The 21471-nt window shown below is 38.8% G+C and overlaps 1 protein-coding gene across 3 annotated transcripts in view; it reads left to right on the top strand.

Moving 5' to 3' along the window:
• LOC126457328 (obscurin) overlaps window positions 1–21471 on the top strand; it is a 684258-nt gene that overhangs the window by 323250 nt on the left and 339537 nt on the right. For 2 of the 3 annotated variants that reach the window (XM_050093526.1, XM_050093527.1), the window contains 4 exons: window positions 3398–3573; window positions 7969–8074; window positions 13411–13592; window positions 17579–17773. In XM_050093526.1, coding sequence (XP_049949483.1) covers window positions 3398–3573; window positions 7969–8074; window positions 13411–13592; window positions 17579–17773 — 659 coding nt within the window. The remainder of the gene's footprint in view (window positions 1–3397; window positions 3574–7968; window positions 8075–13410; window positions 13593–17578; window positions 17774–21471) is intronic. The other variant, XM_050093528.1, reaches the window with a different exon arrangement.

Genomic DNA, 21471 nt, shown 5'->3' with positions numbered 1-21471 from the left:
AAATTCGATATGTGTACACATGTACATTGGAGTCTGTCATGGGTGCATTACTCCACTCACAACTAGTCCCTGTCTGGGGGACAGCACCTACAGTATAAACATGCTGTCAGTCCGGCATGCTGTTCCACCTAACATGCATTACCCCTTTGACAGATATTGTTGTGCATTATTCATCCCAGCACCGCTTATTGTGAAATGTTCGGTTTTGAATTGCACCGTTTCCCTAAAGGTAATAGACATAATGTTTCCACAATCCCATTGGTAGATTAATAATAATAATAATAATAATAATAATAATAATAATAATAATAACAATAATACTAATAATGCATTTAGATATGTACTAAACAGCATGTGATTACCTGAAGCAATGTTGAAAGGCATAATTAGTTGGACAATGGTGATAACACATTCAAATAGTAACCAAGTTCAGACATTATTCGCAAAGCATGTTGCTAGTCCTACTGGTAACATAAGACCCCAATGAAATGTAGTGGGCCTGAATGAGGCAAGAATAATAGTTGGTACTAATCTATGGGACTGTTGGAGGAGGGTACAAGAAAAACAGGTTTTGCATCTAGTAGATGAAGTGGTACGAATGAATTCACGTCCATAACAAGTAAAGGGCTTCTTTCAAAGCTGACCAATGGTGTGAATAAATTCATACCCACGATGTGGGAAGGGCTTCTTTCTAAGCTGCCAGATTGCCACTCTTTTATGTCCTTTTTTCTGCTGGATGTACTTGCTAGACGAAATTTTGTGGGAGACATTTTTTTATTGCTGCATGTGAGGAGTCGCACTGCGAATCCCAGGAAAATGAATTTCACTTCACTCTGTATAATTAGCAGTGGAATAGATAGAAATCTCTTATTTCATTGCAAATATGACTAATTGATGCCATAGGTACTCTAGTGTGTACTACTACATCATTTAACATTTGTCTTATTTCTGTAGTCAGCTGTTACAGTGTCATCAAATGGTTCTGACAATCCAAAACGGATATCATTAGGTATATGTACTTATGCATTAACAACCACTTGATGCCTGTTACATCCTCTGCAGCTGTAGCTTATTTCTGGGAACCTAGTGGCTCCAGTGCTGTTGGAATTAGTTTTTAAGTCCCTTATGTGCCATCCATCATGTATATTTTGATAAAATTATTTGAAGAGTAAATTATGAAAGATTTGTAGAGGTGTAGCTACACCCTTCACACTTTGACAAATTAACCCAATTAGGTCAAGATTTTCTTTATTCATGTTTTGCCAAATTTATAGCACCATTTTCTGACAACAGTCATTCACTTTGCAGAAACTTTGATTTTATCACAATAATGAGTTTTAATCGTTGTTCAATCATATAGCTTCAGATGCTGTCATATAATTGTAATATGAAGTCCAGTTCCCTATGGTGTTGGTCCTACGCATACCTTTTAAAATCACAGTTTTAGTTATGATGTCTCACGGCATTGTTCAGTCCCCATGGCTAGTACGTTGTATATTTTATGTTTTCATTCTGATCAGTGGTTTTACTGTGATGTTTGTATATGGGCAGCTCTGTAGTACCAGTGAGATACTGATCACTGCTGTATATAAATTGTGATGTGTTTTCGTATTTTGGAGGGAGCGGTTGCTTGGGACCATGTCTTTTAGAAATGTTACTGCACGTCCATTCTGGCAGCATATCGTCAATAAATTATTGTGAAATGAAGCTAAAAATATTCAATTTTGCACAGTTTTTCAGGCTATTGACAGCTGAACTGGATCTTTCCCTTTGCAAAGGCCAGACTAACTTTTTATGAAAACTATTATCTCCCTGATCATATGAAAACACTATTTGCTTAATACTACATAAAGTAGTTTATTACATCTCATAGTAGACTGCAAAGAACATTTATATATAATTCAAATGTTTGAAGTGAACAGACAGCACACATAATCAAATAATATACCCAGCACAAGAAATACAATGAAGAGCGAAAGAAACTGGTACACCTGCCTAATATTGAGTAAGGCCCCATGTGCATGCAGAAGAGCCACAGCACGACATGGTCTGGACTCGACTAATGTCTGAAGTAGTGCTGGAGGGAATTGACACGATGAATACTGCAGGGCTATCCATACATCCATAAGAATATGAGTGTGTGGAGATCTCTTCCGAACAGCTCGTTGGAAAGCATCCTGATATGCTCAATAATGTTCATGTTTGGGGAGTCTGGTGGCCAGCAAAACTGTTTAATCTCAGAAGATTGTTTCTGGAGCCACTCTGTAGTAATTCTGGATGTGGTGGGGTGTCACATTGTGCTGCTGGAAATGCCCAAGTCTGTCAGAATGCACAAAGGACATGAATGGGTGCAGCTGATCAGACAGGATGCTTACGTATGTGTGACCTGCCAGGGTCACATCTAGATGTATCGTGGATCCCATATTATTCCAACTGCACATATCTCACACCATTACTGAGCCTCCACCAGCTTGAACAGTCCCCTTCTGACTTGTAGGGTACATGGATTTATGAGGTTGTCTCCATATCCCTTCACATCCATCTGCTCGATACAATTTGAAAGAAGACTCATCTGACCAGGTAACACGTTTCCTGTCGTCAACAGTCCAATGTCTGGGTTGATGGGCCCAGGCAAAGCATAAAACTTTGTGTTGTGCACTCATCAAGGGTACACAAGCAGGCCTTTGGCTCCAAAAGCCCATATCAGTGATGATTCATGGAATGGTTCGCACACTGACACTTGTTGATGGCCCAGCATTGAAATCTGCAGCAATTTGTGGAAGGATTGCATTTTTGTCATGTTGAACAATTCTCTACAGTTGGTATTGGTCCTGTTCTTGCAGGATCCTTTTCTGGCTGCAGTGATGTCAGAGATTTGATGTTTTACCTGATAACACAATACACTGGTGAAATGGTTGTATGGGAAGATACCTACTTCATTGCTGCCTCCATAGCTCATCCGCTGACTATAACACTCCATTCAATTCACTTAAATCTCTATAACTTGCCATTGTAGCACCAGTAACCTATCTAACTGTTGCGCCAGACACTTTTTCTCTTATATAGGTGTTGCCAACTGCAGCGCCATCTTCTGCCTGTTTACATATCTCTGTATTTGAACACACATGCCTATACCAGTTTCTTTGGTGCTTCAGTGTATAACCAACTACTTGCTGTCCATAGACACATATGTTGTTTCTTATAAACATGATGCACTACTGGTCAGTTCTTTGCAGCCTGCACAGCAATGCCACATACTAAATATCTTGTAGGAATGTTCATTCCAACATCCTTTGTAGTATGAATATGACTCGCATGATTTTTTTGCAGCGTTACTGTTCTGCGCATTATCTTTTTTCTGTATAAAAGACTTGTTTACATTTCTTTTTTTTTTCAGGTTTCTTGGTGATATAGATATAACAGAAAAGAAAAATGAGTTCACTTGTACTGAAGAGGAAGGCACTTATAAACTTGTTATAAAGGAAGTTACAACAGAGTTGTCTGGAAAGTACACATGTAAAGTGGTTAATGATCTAGGCACCAGTGAATCAAGCTCTAATTTAACTGTCAATTGTAAGTTACTGTTTTATAATACCATTTAATGCATTTTTAGCTATTCAGTAAGAACAATAGTAGTTCATTTTAAACATACTTTTAGACCAATATTTTGTGTCAAACTAGATTACACAGACTGGACAAATTCATTGAATAACAACCACAAGACAGTGCCATCAGATCTATACTTAGCGCAGTGGTTTGTAAATCTAAATACATGTTTCACCTGTTTCTTTACACTGAGTGATGCTGACTAGCTAGCCATATCAATATGCATTAAGTTACATGGTACCTATGAATTAATTTTTGTAGGTGTGTGCTACTTATATGCAACATATCAAATCAGTAGCTGCCACTTGACTGGATGGTGAAGCACTCATTAGCTCCTGATGTATACAGGTTGTACAGGAGAAGCAAAAGAGAGAGGGGGAGGGGGAATGGAGAAGGGAGTGGAATTTAATATTTGATGTACCTTTCCAAATAAAGCATAAGTGAGAGCTGATTAACAGTCCCTAGTATCACATAGTTGACCTCAGAGAAATTAAAACATATTACCAATTGTTTCAAAGTGCTGATGAGATTCAGATGCAGCAGAAACTATATCCACAATGAATTATCAGGGTACATTGGGCGATTTTGATGGTTCTGTATAGATGTTCTGCGACTTCATGTGCTTAGATTAGGTCTGGTGATCTTCTTACATGTGTCAGTTGATGGTTGCTATAAGATACTGTTTATAAACATTTTCACCCTCTGCTGTAGTTCACAAAAACATGTATGTAATTACAATACCAGAAGCAAAAATGACATTCATTACACTACATTAAGATTGTCTTTAGCAAAAAAAGGGATGTACAATGCTGCAACTAAAATTTTTGATAACTTAGCCAGTGATATAAACTGTGTGTCAGACAGCAAAGTAAAATTTGAAAACAAACTGATAAAGTTTCTCTTTGACAACTCCTTCTATTGTGTAGAAGAATTTCTGTTATTGTAATGTGTGGGAAATGATGGATAGGCATTACTAACCTATATCTGCCTAATTTATTTATTTATCAAACAATGGAAAATCCAGGATGGAATGTAACAGTATTATGAGAAGGCCACTCACCATATAGCAGAGATGCTGAGTCACAGATAGGAACAATGAAAAGACTCTCACAATTAAAGCTTTTGGCCATTAAGGCCTTCGTCAACAATAGATATATATACGCATACACATACAAACACATTCATGCAAACGCAACTCACACACACACCTGCAGTCTCAGGCAAATGGTGTGTGTGTGTGTGTGTGTGTGTGTGTGTGTGTGTGCGTTGTTGATGATGAAGACCTTAATGGCTGAAAGCTTTAATTGTGAGAGTCTTTTTGTTGTGCCTGTCTGTGACTCAGCATCTCCGCTATATGGTGAGTGGCAACTTTCCATCTCATAATATTGTTAATTAATTTATTTTTTAAAACTAACTTCATAAATGTGCAGCATGCTGCCATCATATTTACAAATTAATTTGTTAGTTGGCTCTCTGTCAGGCTTTTGACGCTGTTTGGTAGGTGACCAAAGACTTTTGTGGCAGCATAATTTACCCCTTTCTGTGCCAAAGTCAGATTCAACCCTGCACAGTGAAGATCATCCTTTCTCCTGGTGTTATAGCTATGCCCACTGCTATTACTTTTGAACTTGCAGTCCAACATTGGGCCACAATCACATTCAGTTGCCCCTCAAATCTGGGTATTGCACGATTTGACCAGCTGGTCAAACGGAGACCCACAGTGAGATCCCTTTCATTCTCTCTTAAGATTTGATTGCATTGTATCACATGAGTACAGAGAATCTCTGTCTCCTTCACAGTGGCCACTCAAAATCTGAAGTTCTTCATGCCTCTTGTATCCCTTAGCAGGCCTGGTAACAACACTAAACACAAACAACACTAATACTCTCTGGTGGCTGTTCTTTTATACACGCCCACTGATGGAGTGCACATCAGGCAGCATATTTAAGAATTCATCACCTCTTAATTTTTCTTCATTTATTAATCCATAGCTTGCTTAACCCTTTCACTGCTACAGATGCACTCTCTGCATTCTATGCTGAGGTGGCTTTTGTTATGGCTGACTGCTTGCCAAATGCTGGGACCTGTGCTGAGAGACAGCATTCCAGCTAATATGAAATACTTATCCAATTTTTCGAAAGCTATCAGGTGAAAAAATTGTATTTTTGTACATCTTACAGTCTGATATCTTCACTCAATAAAGAACTGAATTTGTTTTAATTATCTGTCATACTTACTGTGCTGCATCAAATTAAGTAAAATATTATATGAAATTTTAAAGAGTTAGCAGAGGTAAAAATTCATTGTGTAAACTTCACATATCATTGATTTTAGCTTATACATTGCAGTGAATGATCTATAGATAAGGTATTAAAATTTTATTTAAAATTGAGAGGAGGATGAATCTCATTTCTGTCTCAAGTTATATCCAAAGGACGGTCATGTGTGACCTGACCATTCGCCTACTTGTGCATCACAAATCATATGGTCATAGCAATCATCATATCTCATAAATGATTCAAGATATTAAAACAGGTTTTTTTTTCAAATGATAGGATGAAATGAGGCACATGTGTTGTATGATAAACACATGAAACTTTTTTTTTTTTTTTCACTGAGATATGAAAGTAACTTGTCTACATCAGTGAGAGGTTGGCAGCTCAGAATGCCTACAGATATCCATTGCACTGTAGGAAAACCCCAGCAACCGAGGAATGGTGTAGCAGGACATGTATACATGCCCATAGCATCGAAAGGGTTAAGAGTGATTTTTAAGCTTTCCAACAATTACATGACAATTGTCCGAATAACACAGTCTGGATCACAATTTTATTTATTTATTATTATTTCTTTTAATTGCCATTTGCCCATCACAATTTTATTTATTATTACCAGTTTCAGCCAGTATTCAAAAACTGTCTTGGAAGCAATGTCACCAAGTACATAAAAACTAATTTAGTTATTAGAATGGTACAAAAATCAAAATTCTTCGTAGTGTGACCCTCCTGCTTCAATACATTTATACCAGCGAGATTCCTAAGCATTTTTGACATCCTGGAACCCAGAGTTGGAATGTTCTTTAGGGCTAGAATAACAGGAATTTTCATGTTGTTGATGGTCTCGAAATGACGTCCTTTGAAGGGTGTATCGAGCAGTGGAGTGAGATCAAGACCATAGGTGGGCTGGGGCAGCACTGGCACTCTGTTCTTTTTACCACATATTGGCTAACCAAGAATGTGATGTGGCTGAGTGCATTGTCTTGGTGGAGTTTCCAAGAACTGGCAATGTGTGGTATGACAACTGTGACCCCCCCCCCCCTTTTTTTTTTTTTTTTAAAAAATCCAGTTACTGAACTATCAGATGAACACTAATTCTAATGTCTGTGTCCAAAAAATCAAGCACATGTATCCCACTGTCTTCACCTATCGATGCTGAAGAGCATCCAGAGTGAGTTTCATCATCAGCATCCAGCCTTCCAAGAAAGCCTTTTGCCACTGAATCACCTGCTGTTTTGACACATTCATTTCCAAATGGCTGTTCAACATTGCAGTTATTTCTCCAGTAGATTTTCCAAGAGTCACACACAATTTGGTTGCATACCAATGTTAGAGTGAATGCTGCATTGCAGTTGCAACCAGACCACACAACATGGGTTTACATAGAGACACAGCCAGACTCTCTGGGAGCTAGGAGGAAACATGGGTTGGTCATGTTGGGAAGCTAACAGCCCATTACCCAGTCTGGTTTGTTAGATTTCTCTCTGACCAATAGGAGCATGAGATTAGCACCATACATAACTTTCCACACAAACTTTGTAGGCTGTCTTAAGGTCTACAAATTAGTGTTAAAAATTAAAATTAGGTATATGCTACATACAACATATACATTATCAGCAAAGTAAATACAATAGACTATAAGTGAATGCATCTGGTTACCTAATGATTCATGGCAATAACTGTTGTACATCATCATTCAGGTACTGCTAATAGTTCAATTGACGATGCCAACAGTTGCTGTGATCATTTTTTAGGTAACCTTGTAATTTACTTATAGTATATTGTATTTAGTTTGATGTGTGACATATTTATAGTACATATGTAGCATATTGCTATTTTTAATTTTGAATATTAATTTGTAGATCTGAGGATGGTTTTTACTGTCTGAATCTGATAACTGAAAATAAATAACATTGTGATCTAGACTGTGTCATTCAGACAATTTGAATATATAAATCACTGCAGAATATCCACAACAACATTATATTGTCTTGTAGTGATTTTATTTTAAGTACTCAAATAAGGCACATGTTCCTTATTTCCATAATATGAAAGGGTTAATTGATAAATCATCTCCTTCTTTCAGTCAAGCCAAAATTTAAAAAACCTCTGAAAGATGTTGAAGTGGATGAAGGAGACAGCTTGACTCTGACAATAGAATGTGATGCTTATCCTGAGCCAAATGTGAAATGGTGAGTTACAACTAAAGCTATAATATAATTATTTAAGTCAAAGTTTTGAGCAATTAATATTACCTCTATATTACCTTCCTGACTGTTGCAGAACATTTACAGTTTGTGTTTCCATTGATGAATACAAAAATATTTTACCAAATAGTGACACAAGAATACAAAACTTTGTATGTAAAATATGTGAAAAAATACATCGTACTAATCTCCTGTTGTATTTTATGCTAACCTTAAAAGCTTCCCAACTGTAATTTAATTTCTTAACAATACCAACTTCTGACAGATTTGTAATAAGTGCTTCACATTTGATGCATCCAGTTGTTTGTAAAATGGTGTGAAGCTGATATGACCTTTTTTATGTAAGCACAAATCAGGTTTTTATTAGTTTCATATGATACATTGGTTAAGCAGAATATCATTAGGTGGTAGCTTGAAACCAAAGAATATCATTTTCCCACTTTGGGTAGCAGATGGTATCTGAACAACAGTAAATTAATTCAAGCCCAGTTTTACCTTCTGAACTTGAGAATGTTAAAATAGTGAATTTTTGTATATACCTAAAAACACAGATGATGTGACTTACCGAACGAAAGTGCTAGCAGGTCGATAGACACACAAACAAACACACGAAATTCAAGCTTTCACAACAAACTGTTGCCTCATCAGGAAAGAGGGAAGGAGAGGGAAAGACGAAAGGATGTGGGTTTTAAGGGAGAGGGTAAGGAGTCATTCCAATCCCGGGAGCGGAAAGACTTACCTTAGGGGAAAAAAAGGACAGGTATACACTCGCACACACACACACATATCCATCCGCACATACACAGACACAAGCAGACATATACAGAGGCAAAGAGTTTGGGCAGAGATGTCAGTCGAGGCGGAAGTGCAGAGGCAAAGATGTTGTTGAATGACAGGTGAGGTATGAGTGGCGGCAACTTGAAATTAGCGGAGATTGAGGCCTGGTGGATAACGGGAAGAGGGGATATACTGAAGAGCAAGTTCCCATCTCCGGAGTTCGGATAGGTTGGTGTTAGTGGGAAGTATCCAGATAACCCGGATGGGGTAACACTGTGCCAAGATGTGCTGGCCGTGCACCAAGGCATGTTTAGCCACAGGGTGATCCTCATTACCAACAAACACTGTCTGCCTGTGTCCATTCATGCGAATGGACAGTTTGTTGCCGGTCATTCCCACATAGAATGCATCACAGTGTAGGCAGGTCAGTTGGTAAACCATGTGGGTGCTTTCACACGTGGCTCTGCCTTTGATCGTGTACACCCTCCGGGTTACAGGACTGGAGTAGGTGGTGGTGGGAGGGTGCATGGGACAGGTTTTACACCGGGGGCGGTTACAAGGGTAGGAGCCAGAGGGTAGGGAAGGTGGTTTGGGGATTTCATAGGGATGAACTAAGAGGTTACGAAGGTTAGGTGGACAGCGGAAAGACACTCTTGGTGGAGTGGGGAGGATTTCATGAAGGATGGGTCTCATTTCAGGGCAAGATTTGAGGAAGTCGTATCCCTGCTGGAGAGCCACAATCAGAGTCTGATCCAGTCCCGGAAAGTATCCTGTCACAAGTGGGGCACTTTTGTGGTTCTTCTGTGGGAGGTTCTGGGTTTGAGAGGATGAGGAAGTGGCTCTGGTTATTTGCTTCTGTACAAGGTCGGGAGGGTAGTTGCGGGATGCGAAAGCTGTTTTCAGGTTGTTGGTGTAATGGTTCAGGGATTCCGGACTGGAGTAGATTCGTTTGCCACAAAGACCTAGGCTGTAGGGAAGGGACTGTTTGATGTGGAATGGGTGGCAGCTGTCATAATGGAGGTACTGTTGCTTGTTGGTGAGTTTGATGTGGACGGACGTGTGAAGCTGGCCATTGGACAGGTGGAGGTCAACATCAAGGAAAGTGGCATGGGATTTGGATTAGGACCAGGTGAATCTGATGGAACCAAAGGAGTTGAGGTTGGAGAGGAAATTCTAGAGTTCTTCTTCACTGTGAGTCCAGATCATGAAGATGTCATCAATAAATCTGTACCAAACTTTGGGTTGGCAGGCCTGGGTAACCAAGAAGGCTTCCTCTAAGCGACCCATGAATAGGTTGGCGTACGAAGGGGCCATCCTGGTACCCATGGCTGTTCCCTTTCATTGTTGGTATGTCTGGTCTTTAAAAGTGAAGAAGTTGTGGGTCAGGATGAAGCTGGCTAAGGTAATGAGGAAAGAGGTTTTAGGTAGGGTGGCAGGTGATCGGCGTGAAAGGAAGTGCTTCATCGCAGCGAGGCCCTGGACGTGCGGGATATTTGTGAATAAGGAAGTGGAATCAATGGATACAAGGATGGTTTCCGGGGGTAACGGATTGGGTAAGAATTCCAGGCGTTCGAGAAAGTGGTTGGTGTCTTTGATGAAGGATGGGAGACTGCATGTAATGGGTTGAAGGTGTTGATCTACGTAGGCAGAGACACGTTCTGTGGGGGCTTGGTAACCAGCTACAATGGGGCGGCTGGGATGATTGCGTTTGTGAATTTTAGGAAGAAGGTAGAAGGTAGGGGTGCGGGGTGTCAGTGGGGTCAGGAGGTTGATGGAGTCAGGTGAAAGGTTTTGTGGGGGCTTAAGGTTCTGAGGATTCCTTGAAGCTCCGCCTGGACATCAGGAATGGGATTACCTTGGCAAACTTTGTATGTGGTGTTGTCTGAAAGCTGACGCAGTCCCTCAGCCACATACTCCCGACGATCAAGTACCACGGTCGTGGAACCCTTGTCCGCCGGAAGAATGACGATGGACCGGTCAGCCTTCAGAACACAGATAGGCTGGGCTTCATCAGTGGTGATGTTGGGAGTAGGATTAAGGTTTTTTAAGAAGGATTGAGAGGCAAGGCTGGAAGTCAGAAATTCCTGGAAGGTTTGGAGAGGGTGATTTTGAGGAAGAGGAGGTGGGTCCCGCTGTGACGGAGGACGGAACTGTTCCAGGCAGGGTTCAATTTGGATAGTGTCTTGGGGAGTTGGATCATTCGGGGTAGGATTAGGATCATTTTTCTTCGTGGCAAAGTGATACTTCCAGCAGAGAGTACGAGTGTAGGACAGTAAATCTTTGACGAGGGCTTTGAATCTGGGATTGGGGCTGAAGGTGAGGCCTTTGGATAGGACAGAGGTTTCGGATTGGGAGAGAGGTTTGGAGGAAAGGTTAACTACTGAATTAGGGTGTTGTGGTACCAGATTGTGTTGATTGGAATTTTGAGGTTTTGGAGGGAGTGGAGCTGGAAGTGGGAGATTGAGTAGATGGGAGAGACTGGGTTTGTGTGCAATGAGAGGAGGTTGAGGTTTGCTGGAAAGGTTGTGAAGGGTGAGTGAGTTGCCTTTCCGGAGGTGGGAAACCAGGAGATTGGATAGTTTTTTGAGGTGAAGGGTGGCATGCTGTTCTAATTTGTGGTTGGCCTGTAGGAGGATGCTCTGAACAGCCAGTGTGGATGTGGGAGAGGAAAGATTGATGACTTTTATTAAGGATAGGAGTTGACGGGTGTGTTCATTGGCTGAGTTGATGTGTAGGTGAAGGATTAGGTGGGTGAGGGCAATGGATTATTCAGTTTGGAACTGGTATAGGGACTGATGGAAAGAAGGGTTGCAGCCAGAGATGGGAACTTTAAGTGTGAAGCCTTTGGGGGTAATGCCAAATGTCAGACAAGCCTGAGAAAATAAAATATGCGAGCGTAATCTGGCTTATATATATATATATATATATATATATATATATATATATATATATATATATATATATATATATATATATATATATATATATATATATATATATATATATATATATATATAAAAAAAACAAAGATGATGTGACTTACCAAATGAAAGTGCTGGCAGGTCGACAGACACACAAACAAACACAAACATGTGTGTCTGTCGACCTGCCAGCACTTTCATTTGGTAAGTCACATCATCTTTGTTTTTAGATATGTTTTTCCTACGTGGAATGTTTCCCTTTATTATATATATCTCTCTGTAAAGTTATAAGGAGACAGAATTCGTATCAACTACTTATGTCCAGAGGACAAAATTCTAAATACTGCATACAATCATATATATAAGTAGAACAAATTTTCTTGTTTTTGCAACTGATAGTTCCTTCCTTGAGGGATAAGGACTGAGGAGGTGGGTAATGTTGGAAAGACAGGGCAGGTCAGTCAGTCCCCAGGCTGAGAGACATGCACCTGCTTTAAAGGTATGGAGAGACAATGACTTCAAGAGTCATCTTGTTGAAACATGACACCTGGAAATTGTGGCACCTCATACAGTTGCAACATGTTAAGGTAGTTCTTTTACGACAAAGGCTGATTCACAAGGATGCTCAGTGGTGTTACATTCATTTTCAACATGGGCACAAGGATTTTCAGAAGCCCTTATTCTGATGTTATGAACGTGACCACTGACATGGAATGTGGCTTCATTGCTAAATGCAATCTTCTTCTTAAATCGTTCATCGAAGTTGACCTCATTAAGCAAAGTTGTAACAAATGTGCATTCCTTGAGTCTTATCAGTCACTTTTGATAGCATGCAACAACTCAATTTGTATCTCGAAAATGGAGACATTGTTTAAAACCTTATCAGCTGCAGTCTTTTATAGACCTAATCCTCGAGCACATATGCTCACTGATTTTTTGGGTCTCCTTAGGTAGATATTCCGTATAGCTTCTACAGGCTTGTCACTTACCAAAGGCCTAGCCTACCAGAATTGGGTTTTTCCAATAAACTGCCAGTATTCTGTAACTGCTTATCCAACTTATTAATGTTATTTCTACGTAGTGGGTCCTAGCTGCACACACTATAATATTCACATTGAACATTGGTCTCGGATTTGAATTTAGAAGCCACAGAACACAATGAACTTTCCTCTGTACCATCCACATCTTGACTGACATGGCCTAATCTGCTGCTGCTACACAATTTGTTGTGTTGTGTCATCACCTGTGCACTCACACCATTGAACACCATACTACAGAAACTCTTTGCAATACTGGCCAGTGTAGCACAATTTTCCACCTTTTCTTTCATTTCTTTTTAGCCATAACAAACGTTCATAACTGCACCATGACTTTACAGATGCACTTCTCAGTGTTCACAAACCAAAGTGTGTTGTTACATTCACAGACTGTAGATTTCTAAGTGCATTTCTGTGGCTTAATAGTGTTGTATATGAATACAAGTCATGATGCACTCTGATAGGACCAGTTATGCTAGACATCACCTAAAGTTATTCATGTTTCAGGAACACATAGTTTAACAGAAAAATGTGTGTGACCTACATAGATACATTAAATACATAATATGAAACACTGGTATTGCAGGTATAAGGATGGCAATGAAGTAAGTGCTGATGCACGAATAAAAATCACAAGGGATTCCACAAGAAAAGAAAGTTACAGTATGAGTTTCACATTGGTCAAGAGCTCAGATGCAGGAGAATATGAAGCCAGAGCAGAGAATAAAATGGGAACTTCTTCAACAAAGAGTACTGTAAAAGTGAGCAGTAAGTATAAAACATGTTATTTATGTATTTTTGCCTCTTAAGGAAAATGAAACTATACTTGGGACACACAAGAGATGATATAAGGATTTCTGATTCTGAACTTACGTCAAGGAAACATACATTACCAAAAACTATTCGTTCAAAGTTATTGCAAGCTGCTTTTGCAGTGAATGATCCCCTGGAGTATGCTGACACCAGTTGCTTACAATTTTGAAACAATTCCTGCAAACATATTCATTATTAAGATAGTTATTTCTGATAGCACATACGTTCTTAGCATCCCTCATACACACAAAATAATCTTTGTCATACATCAGAACATCCCTCATAAAGTAGATCAATCTTTTTGTGCTTTTTGTGTAGCTCGGTCATATATTACAATGCACAGTTTTTCAGGAGAAATTAGTTTTTACATGAGCAGCATTATTTGTTAAGGAACATCTGAAAACTTTCTGAAACCTTACATTGAACCTTCAAGGGGAAAACCAGAGTCCAATCCAGTGATCTTTTTTGTTTCTGTGCATTTGCTCAAGAACCTCTCTTGAAGTCTTCTAGATCTTTTATAAGCAGAACAGTGTTCGTAATTCATCTGACCAATTATTGTCTTGTATTTAGTTGTACACTGCAGGATTTATTTTTCATGCAACAGAACATATAAAAACCTCATTTAGTAAAAATGCTGATAATTACAGCTGTCACCCACTTATGAAATATGCTTGTTAAAGATAATGTCCCACTTTGTACCCTTTAGCCTTGACCATTTTGTAGGAATATTATGGACATGATCCTTGTGAGACTGCCAAGAAGAAAGCCAGTTCAATTCAGTGGCAATCAGTGAACTACACCACAAAATTACAAATGAGTGATGTACATTTATCTCAGGAATGATATTTGTATTTTATTCAGGACATCAGTGAAAGATATGCAAACTGTGGATGTCATCATGAATGAAATTGTGTTTACCATGACTCAATGCAAATAAGTACACATCAGAAATCAATAAACAGACAGAGCAGTTCAGTTTTGTAAATGAAAATAGCTACTTGCTTTCAATCAGAAGGCATATGAAATACAGAAAGTTATTCATAAGTAACCCAAGATTCACAAGTCCATTTATTCCCATTGGCAGCCTGTGATTTATTTTTAGTTTAACTTTCAGTTACCAACAGCTCAATCTCTGGTAATCTGTGGCTGTGTTTGCCCTTCTTTAGTTTTGTGGACAGGAAACCGGTATTTTTATAATGGGCATTCAAGAATGTAAACAAGAAACAAACAAAAACATGAACAGACAACCATACAAACCATGTTTGTAACATAACCATAATAAAAAGATTTAAAATATTACAGTAGCTTACAAGCTTTTATTCTATTGTCAGCTTTAGTTCTCTACACCCCATCCCTCATCCCCAAAGGATGTGGACGTAGATTAGGTGTATAAGACAGGGAGAGATATGGGCAGTGGGGGGGAGGGGGGGGGGGGGGGGGAATTGATCGATGAGATGAGAGAGAGAGAGAGAGAGAGGATGGATGGACGGGTGGGGGTACGGTCTGTTTGGGGGAGGAGGGAATAAAGAGCTGCAAACAAGCAACACATGGAGAAAGCAAAATTACTTGATACAGAGGACATAAAGGCACAAGGGAAAATACAGTGTAGAGAAAACAAATGGAGGAAAGGATGTGAGTACTTCTATTCTAGTATAAAAGACAGAAACTAGGTATTATATATTTGAGGTCTGAGTGGTTTCTATGAAATGAAACATATGCACCAGCTCTGGTCAATTGAAATAACTTCCTTGTAGAATACTTAAATGCAATATTATGACATTTGGGATTATTTAGTGCAAAAATGTGGTAAACAAATACCAGCAACAGAACAAGGTGTCTACACCAAGTCAAGAAAGTGAAGTATATTAGACATTGAATTATATTACATCACTATGTATCTTTGGCACCTCATCCATGGAGTTGGAATGCAACTATACCATTCATGCAACAAGATCTATTGTTCCACTGATCAAGGTAGCATGATCATGACAAATGAAAGAGAAATTACTGGAAGTTAGTATTATGATTCATGAAGTTGTCAGTTATATAATATGGAGCTCACTATGGAGATCACAAAAGTGGTAAATTAGACATCTGAATTCTCTGATTTTATAAGGGAGAATGTTATTTTTAATTTAGATGATAAATTCGTGGATTTTATCATATGAATTATTATATCATTCTTGTTACACATCAGTAAGAAATATCAAATACATATGCCTGAAAATGCTATGTTATTACAGTACTTGTATGTTTTGATGCATTTAGATGGAATAATGGCAATGTTATGAAAAGAATAGACAACTGCTCACCATCTAGTGGAGATGTTGAATCACAGACAGGCACAAAAAAAAAAGAAAAGACTACTAAACATGTAAGCTTTTGGCCAGTTCTTCTTCTGATACAGACAAAACACACACACACACACACACACACACACACACACACACACACACACACACACACACACAGCTTACACATACATGATCACTGTCTCTGGCTGCCAACGCAAGCTGGAGACAGTGGTTATGTGTGTGTGAACTGCGTTTGCATGAATGTGTGTGTGTACACATCAAAGAAGGCCTTCTGGTCAAATGCTTACATGTTTAGCAGTCTTTTTGTTGTGCTTGTCTGCAACTCAACATCACCACTGTATGTGGTGAGTAGCAATCTATCCTTTTCATAATATTGGCATTTAGAAGTGGACCACCTTTGAATACTTTGACAGGCATACTTAGACCATGTTGAACAGTTGGTACTGTAATAATGCATTCATTTTTTTGACTTGCAGGCAGATGTGGTACCCTTTATTACTTGAGGATCGCTACCACATAAATACATTAACAAATAATTTTTAATTTAAGACATAGGTGTTAATATCAGTTTAATCTTACTTTAACATATTTAATAATTTAATTTTTTTGTGTGAAAATAGTAAGAAGTATACCAGGCAACGCTCTGTCCTCAGTAATCATTCAGTAAGTAATGTTGTTGTAATGACTATGTTAAATGTTGTCCTGATGTCATGAATGGCAGATTAAAAGACACCAATGAATGCTGAAAGTGACTGAAACATTTTATAGATGCTATGGAATGAGATCACTTAAGCATGGAAATACTTATCTTATTCCTGTGTTTTTCAAAATATTAATTACTGTTTACAAAGGGAACAATTGTGATATTAGACACTTATGTGACCTAGTCTAATAAGTTGAAATTTTTGTTGATGTTTTACACTGTAGATGCGTATTTGGTAAACTGGAGAACACAGGAGTAACTGCATATTGCATTTCTAGATGTCTTACAAAATAATGAAAGCCACAAGAACTGGTTTCTTCCTTTTAGAGTTACCTGTCATTGTTTTATGTGTCTTGATTGTTATGTAGTATCTTCCTTGTTATGAACTGCTGGAATTTTATTACTGGCACGACTGCATCATTTATTTGTTAAACAGAGAATTATGACTATTTTTGGTAAAGCTATATACTGAAAACTGTCCAGATCTTATATGTCAAAATAATTGTTTAAAGTTTTAATGATAAACAGTAGTTTCTTCAGTGAAGTGGAATCTGTATTTCAACATTTTGATATCTGAGACAAAGAACAGAGTTTTACTTCACCTCAATTAGTTTGTATGCTTCACATTTTGAAAAGGATGTTAGTAATTGTCATGGCTTTACCAAAATGTTTTATATTCACATGTGCCTGTTAAATTGCACTTTGCTTGCTGCAACCAATGGAAGGTTTTGATTCGTGAAGTTTGTGGACTGTGAATGGCAGTTTTTTTCCCCTTTGTGTTACTGTTTTAACACCATGTAATTTCTAGGAATAGAGTAGTATCATGTAGATAATAATGAATTTGCCATGTGTTAGTCCATTATTTAGTTGTAATTCAAGTGCACTTGTTTCAACTTGTATTATATATGAAAATTCTAACTTAGAAAAAAAGGAAGAAGAATTTTACAAGGATAAGTCTCAAGAAGAAACTCAAGAAACTAAAGGTGGTACTCTTGAGGAGAAATACAAACTGAAGATTGAAGAGGAAATAATAGAGGAGCACTTCTCCCCAGAATCAATTAAAACAAAAGAAATTTTTGAAGAAAGGGGAACACCATTGAATGCTGTACACAGCAAAGGTAATGGCAGAACATAAATTTTGTGTATTTAAATGTGAAATTTGAGACTGATTTCTGAAATATGTTGGAGAATAACATCTTCATTGAAAATGAAGTGAAAAAAATTCTTATAATGCAAATGTTAAATGTGAATGTTCCCTTTGAAATCCTAATGGCATAAAGTCATGAGCAACTGAATAAAAATTAGTTGGCGTACTACTTTTCAGTAGTTGCAAGGGCAACAGTCTGGATGATTGACTGATCTGGCCTTGTAACAATAACCAAAACGGCCATGCTGTGCTGGTACTGCGAACGGCTGAAAGCAAGGGGAAACTACAGCCGTAATTTTTCCCGAGGGCATGCAGCTTTACTGTATGATTACATGATGATGGCGTCCTCTTGGGTAAAATATTCCGGAGGTAAAATAGTCCCCCATTCGGATCTCCGGGCGGGGACTACTCAAGAGGATGTCGTTATCAGGAGAAAGAAAACTGGCGTTCTACGGATCGGAGCGTGGAATGTCAGATCCCTTAATCGGGCAGGTAGGTTAGAAAATTTAAAAAGGGAAATGGATAGGTTGAAGTTAGATATAGTGGGAATTAGTGAAGTTCGGTGGCAGGAGGAACAAGACTTCTGGTCAGGTGACTACAGGGTTATAAACACAAAATCAAATAGGGGTAATGCAGGAGTAGGTTTAATAATGAATAGGAAAATAGGAATGCGGGTAAGCTACTACAAACAGCATAGTGAACGCATTATTGTGGCCAAGATAGATACGAAGCCCACACCTACTACAGTAGTACAAGTTTATATGCCAACTAGCTCTGCAGATGACGAAGAAATTGAAGAAATATATGATGAAATAAAAGAAATTATTCAGAATGTGAAGGGAGACGAAAATTTAATAGTCATGGGTGACTGGAATTCGAGTGTAGGAAAAGGGAGAGAAGGAAACATAGTAGGTGAATATGGATTGGGGGACAGAAATGAAAGAGGAAGCCGCCTGGTAGAATTTTGCACAGAGCACAACATAATCATAGCTAACACTTGGTTTAAGAATCATGAAAGAAGGTTGTATACATGGAAGAACCCTGGAGATACTAAAAGGTATCAGATAGATTATATAATGGTAAGACAGAGATTTAGGAACCAGGTTTTAAATTGTAAGACATTTCCAGGGGCAGATGTGGACTCTGACCACAATCTATTGGTTATGACCTGTAGATTAAAACTGAAGAAACTGCAAAAAGGTGGGAATTTAAGGAGATGGGACCTGGATAAACTAAAAGAACCAGAGGTTGTACAGAGATTCAGGGAGAGCATAAGGGAGCAATTGACAGGAATGGAGGAATTAAATACAGTAGAAGAAGAAAGGGTAGCTTTGAGGGATGAAGTAGTGACAGCAGCAGAGGATCAAGTAGGTAAAAAGACGAGGGCTAGTAGAAATCCTTGGGTAACAGAAGAAATATTGAATTTAATTGATGAAAGGAGAAAATATAAAAATGCAGTAAGTGAAACAGGCAAAAAGGAATACAAACGTCTCAAAAATGAGATCGACAGGAAGTGCAAAATGGCTAAGCAGGGATGGCTAGAGGACAAATGTAAGGATGTAGAGGCCTATATCACTAGGGGTAAGATAGATACCGCCTACAGGAAAATTAAAGAGACCTTTGGAGATAAGAGAACGACTTGTATCAATATCAAGAGCTCAGATGGAAACCCAGTTCTGAGCAAAGAAGGGAAAGCAGAAAGGTGGAAGGAGTATATAGAGGGTCTATACAAGGGCGATGTACTTGAGGACAATATTATGGAAATGGAAGAGGATGTAGATGAAGATGAAATGGGAGATATGATACTGCGTGAAGAGTTTGACAGAGCAATGAAAGACCTGAGTCGAAACAAGGCCCCCGGAGTAGACAATATTCCATTGGAACTACTGACGGCCGTGGGAGAGCCAGTCCTGACAAAACTCTACCATCTGGTGAGCAAGATGTATAAAACAGGCGAAATACCCTCAGACTTCAAGAAGAATATAATAATTCCAATCCCAAAGACAGCAGGTGTTGACAGATGTGAAAATTACCGAACTATCAGCTTAATAAGTCACAGCTGCAAAATACTAACAAGAATTCTTTACAGACGAATGGAAAAACTAGTAGAAGCCAACCTCGGGGAAGATCAGTTTGGATTCCGTAGAAACACTGGAACACGTGAGGCAATACTGACCTTACGACTTATCTTAGAAGAAAGATTAAGGAAAGGCAAACCTACGTTTCTAGCATTTGTAGACTTAGAGAAAGCTTTTGACAATGTTGACTGGAATACTCTCTTTCAAATTCTAAAGGTGGCAGGGGTAAAATACAGGGAGTGAAAGGCTATTTACAATTTGTACAGAAACCAGATGGCAGTTATAAGAGTCGAGGGGCATGAAAGGGAAGCAGTGGTTGGGAAGGGAGTAAGACAGGGTTGTAGCCTCTCCCCGATGTTGTTCAATCTGTATATTGAGCAAGCAGTAAAGGAAACAAAAGAAAAATTCGGAGTAGGTATTAAAATTCATGGAGAAGAAATAAAAACTTTGAGGTTCGCTGATGATATTGTAATTCTGTCAGAGACAGCAAAGGACTTGGAAGAGCAGTTGAATGGAATGGACAGTGTCTTGAAAGGAGGATATAAGATGAACATCAACAAAAGCAAAACAAGGATAATGGAATGTAGTCTAATTAAGTTGGGTGATGCTGAGGGAATTAGATTAGGAAATGAGGCACTTAAAGTAGTAAAGGAGTTTTGCTATTTGGGGAGCAAAATAACTTATGATGGTCGAAGTAGAGAGGATATAAAATGTAGGCTGGCAATGGCAAGGAAAGCGTTTCTGAAGAAGAGAAATTTGTTAACATCCAGTATTGATTTAAGTGTCAGGAAGTCATTTCTGAAAGTATTCGTATGGAGTGTAGCCATGTATGGAAGTGAAACATGGACGATAAATAGTTTGGATAAGAAGAGAATAGAAGCTTTCGAAATGTGGTGCTACAGAAGAATGCTAAAGATTAGATGGGTAGATCACATAACTAATGACGAAGTATTGAATAGGATTGGGGAGAAGAGAAGTTTGTGGCACAACTTGACCAGAAGAAGGGATCGGTTGGTAGGACATGTTCTGAGGCATCAAGGGATCACCAATTTAGTATTGGAGGGCAGCGTGGAGGGTAAAAATCGTAGAGGGAGACCACGAGATGAATACACTAAGCAGATTCAGAAGGATGTAGGTTGCAGTAGTTACTGGGAGATGAAAAAGCTTGCACAGGATAGAGTAGCATGGAGAGCTGCATCAAACCAGTCTCAGGACTGAAGACCACAACAACAACAACTGGAGAGAAAGTGCTATTGTCACCACAGCAAAGGGAATAGTTCAGCATTTCACATGGCTGCGTGACAGGGAGTTTGCTAAAACCTTTTAGTGGCTGACAGCATGGTAGTTAAGTGTAGGGTGAGCAATACACATGATATCAGGCATTTTAGTACAGCCATATTGTGGATACCTCATATAAATCTTCCTAGGCCTACAGTCACTTTTCAGAAACATGGTGCAATGGCTGTCCATTTGTTGTTTTTATTTCATTTATTCCCCTCACCCCATACAAACCAGCCAGAAGTGCTGATGAGACATACAGAATTCATTGTTTGCCTGTTTTGGCTCACAGTTGTCAGTATTTGGGCGAACT

This window comes from Schistocerca serialis, chromosome 2 (assembly GCF_023864345.2).
Source record: "Schistocerca serialis cubense isolate TAMUIC-IGC-003099 chromosome 2, iqSchSeri2.2, whole genome shotgun sequence".
Classification (NCBI taxonomy): Eukaryota; Metazoa; Arthropoda; class Insecta; order Orthoptera; family Acrididae; genus Schistocerca; species Schistocerca serialis.
Note: the sequence above shows the minus strand (reverse complement) of the source record. Positions and strands in the feature narration are given on the sequence as shown.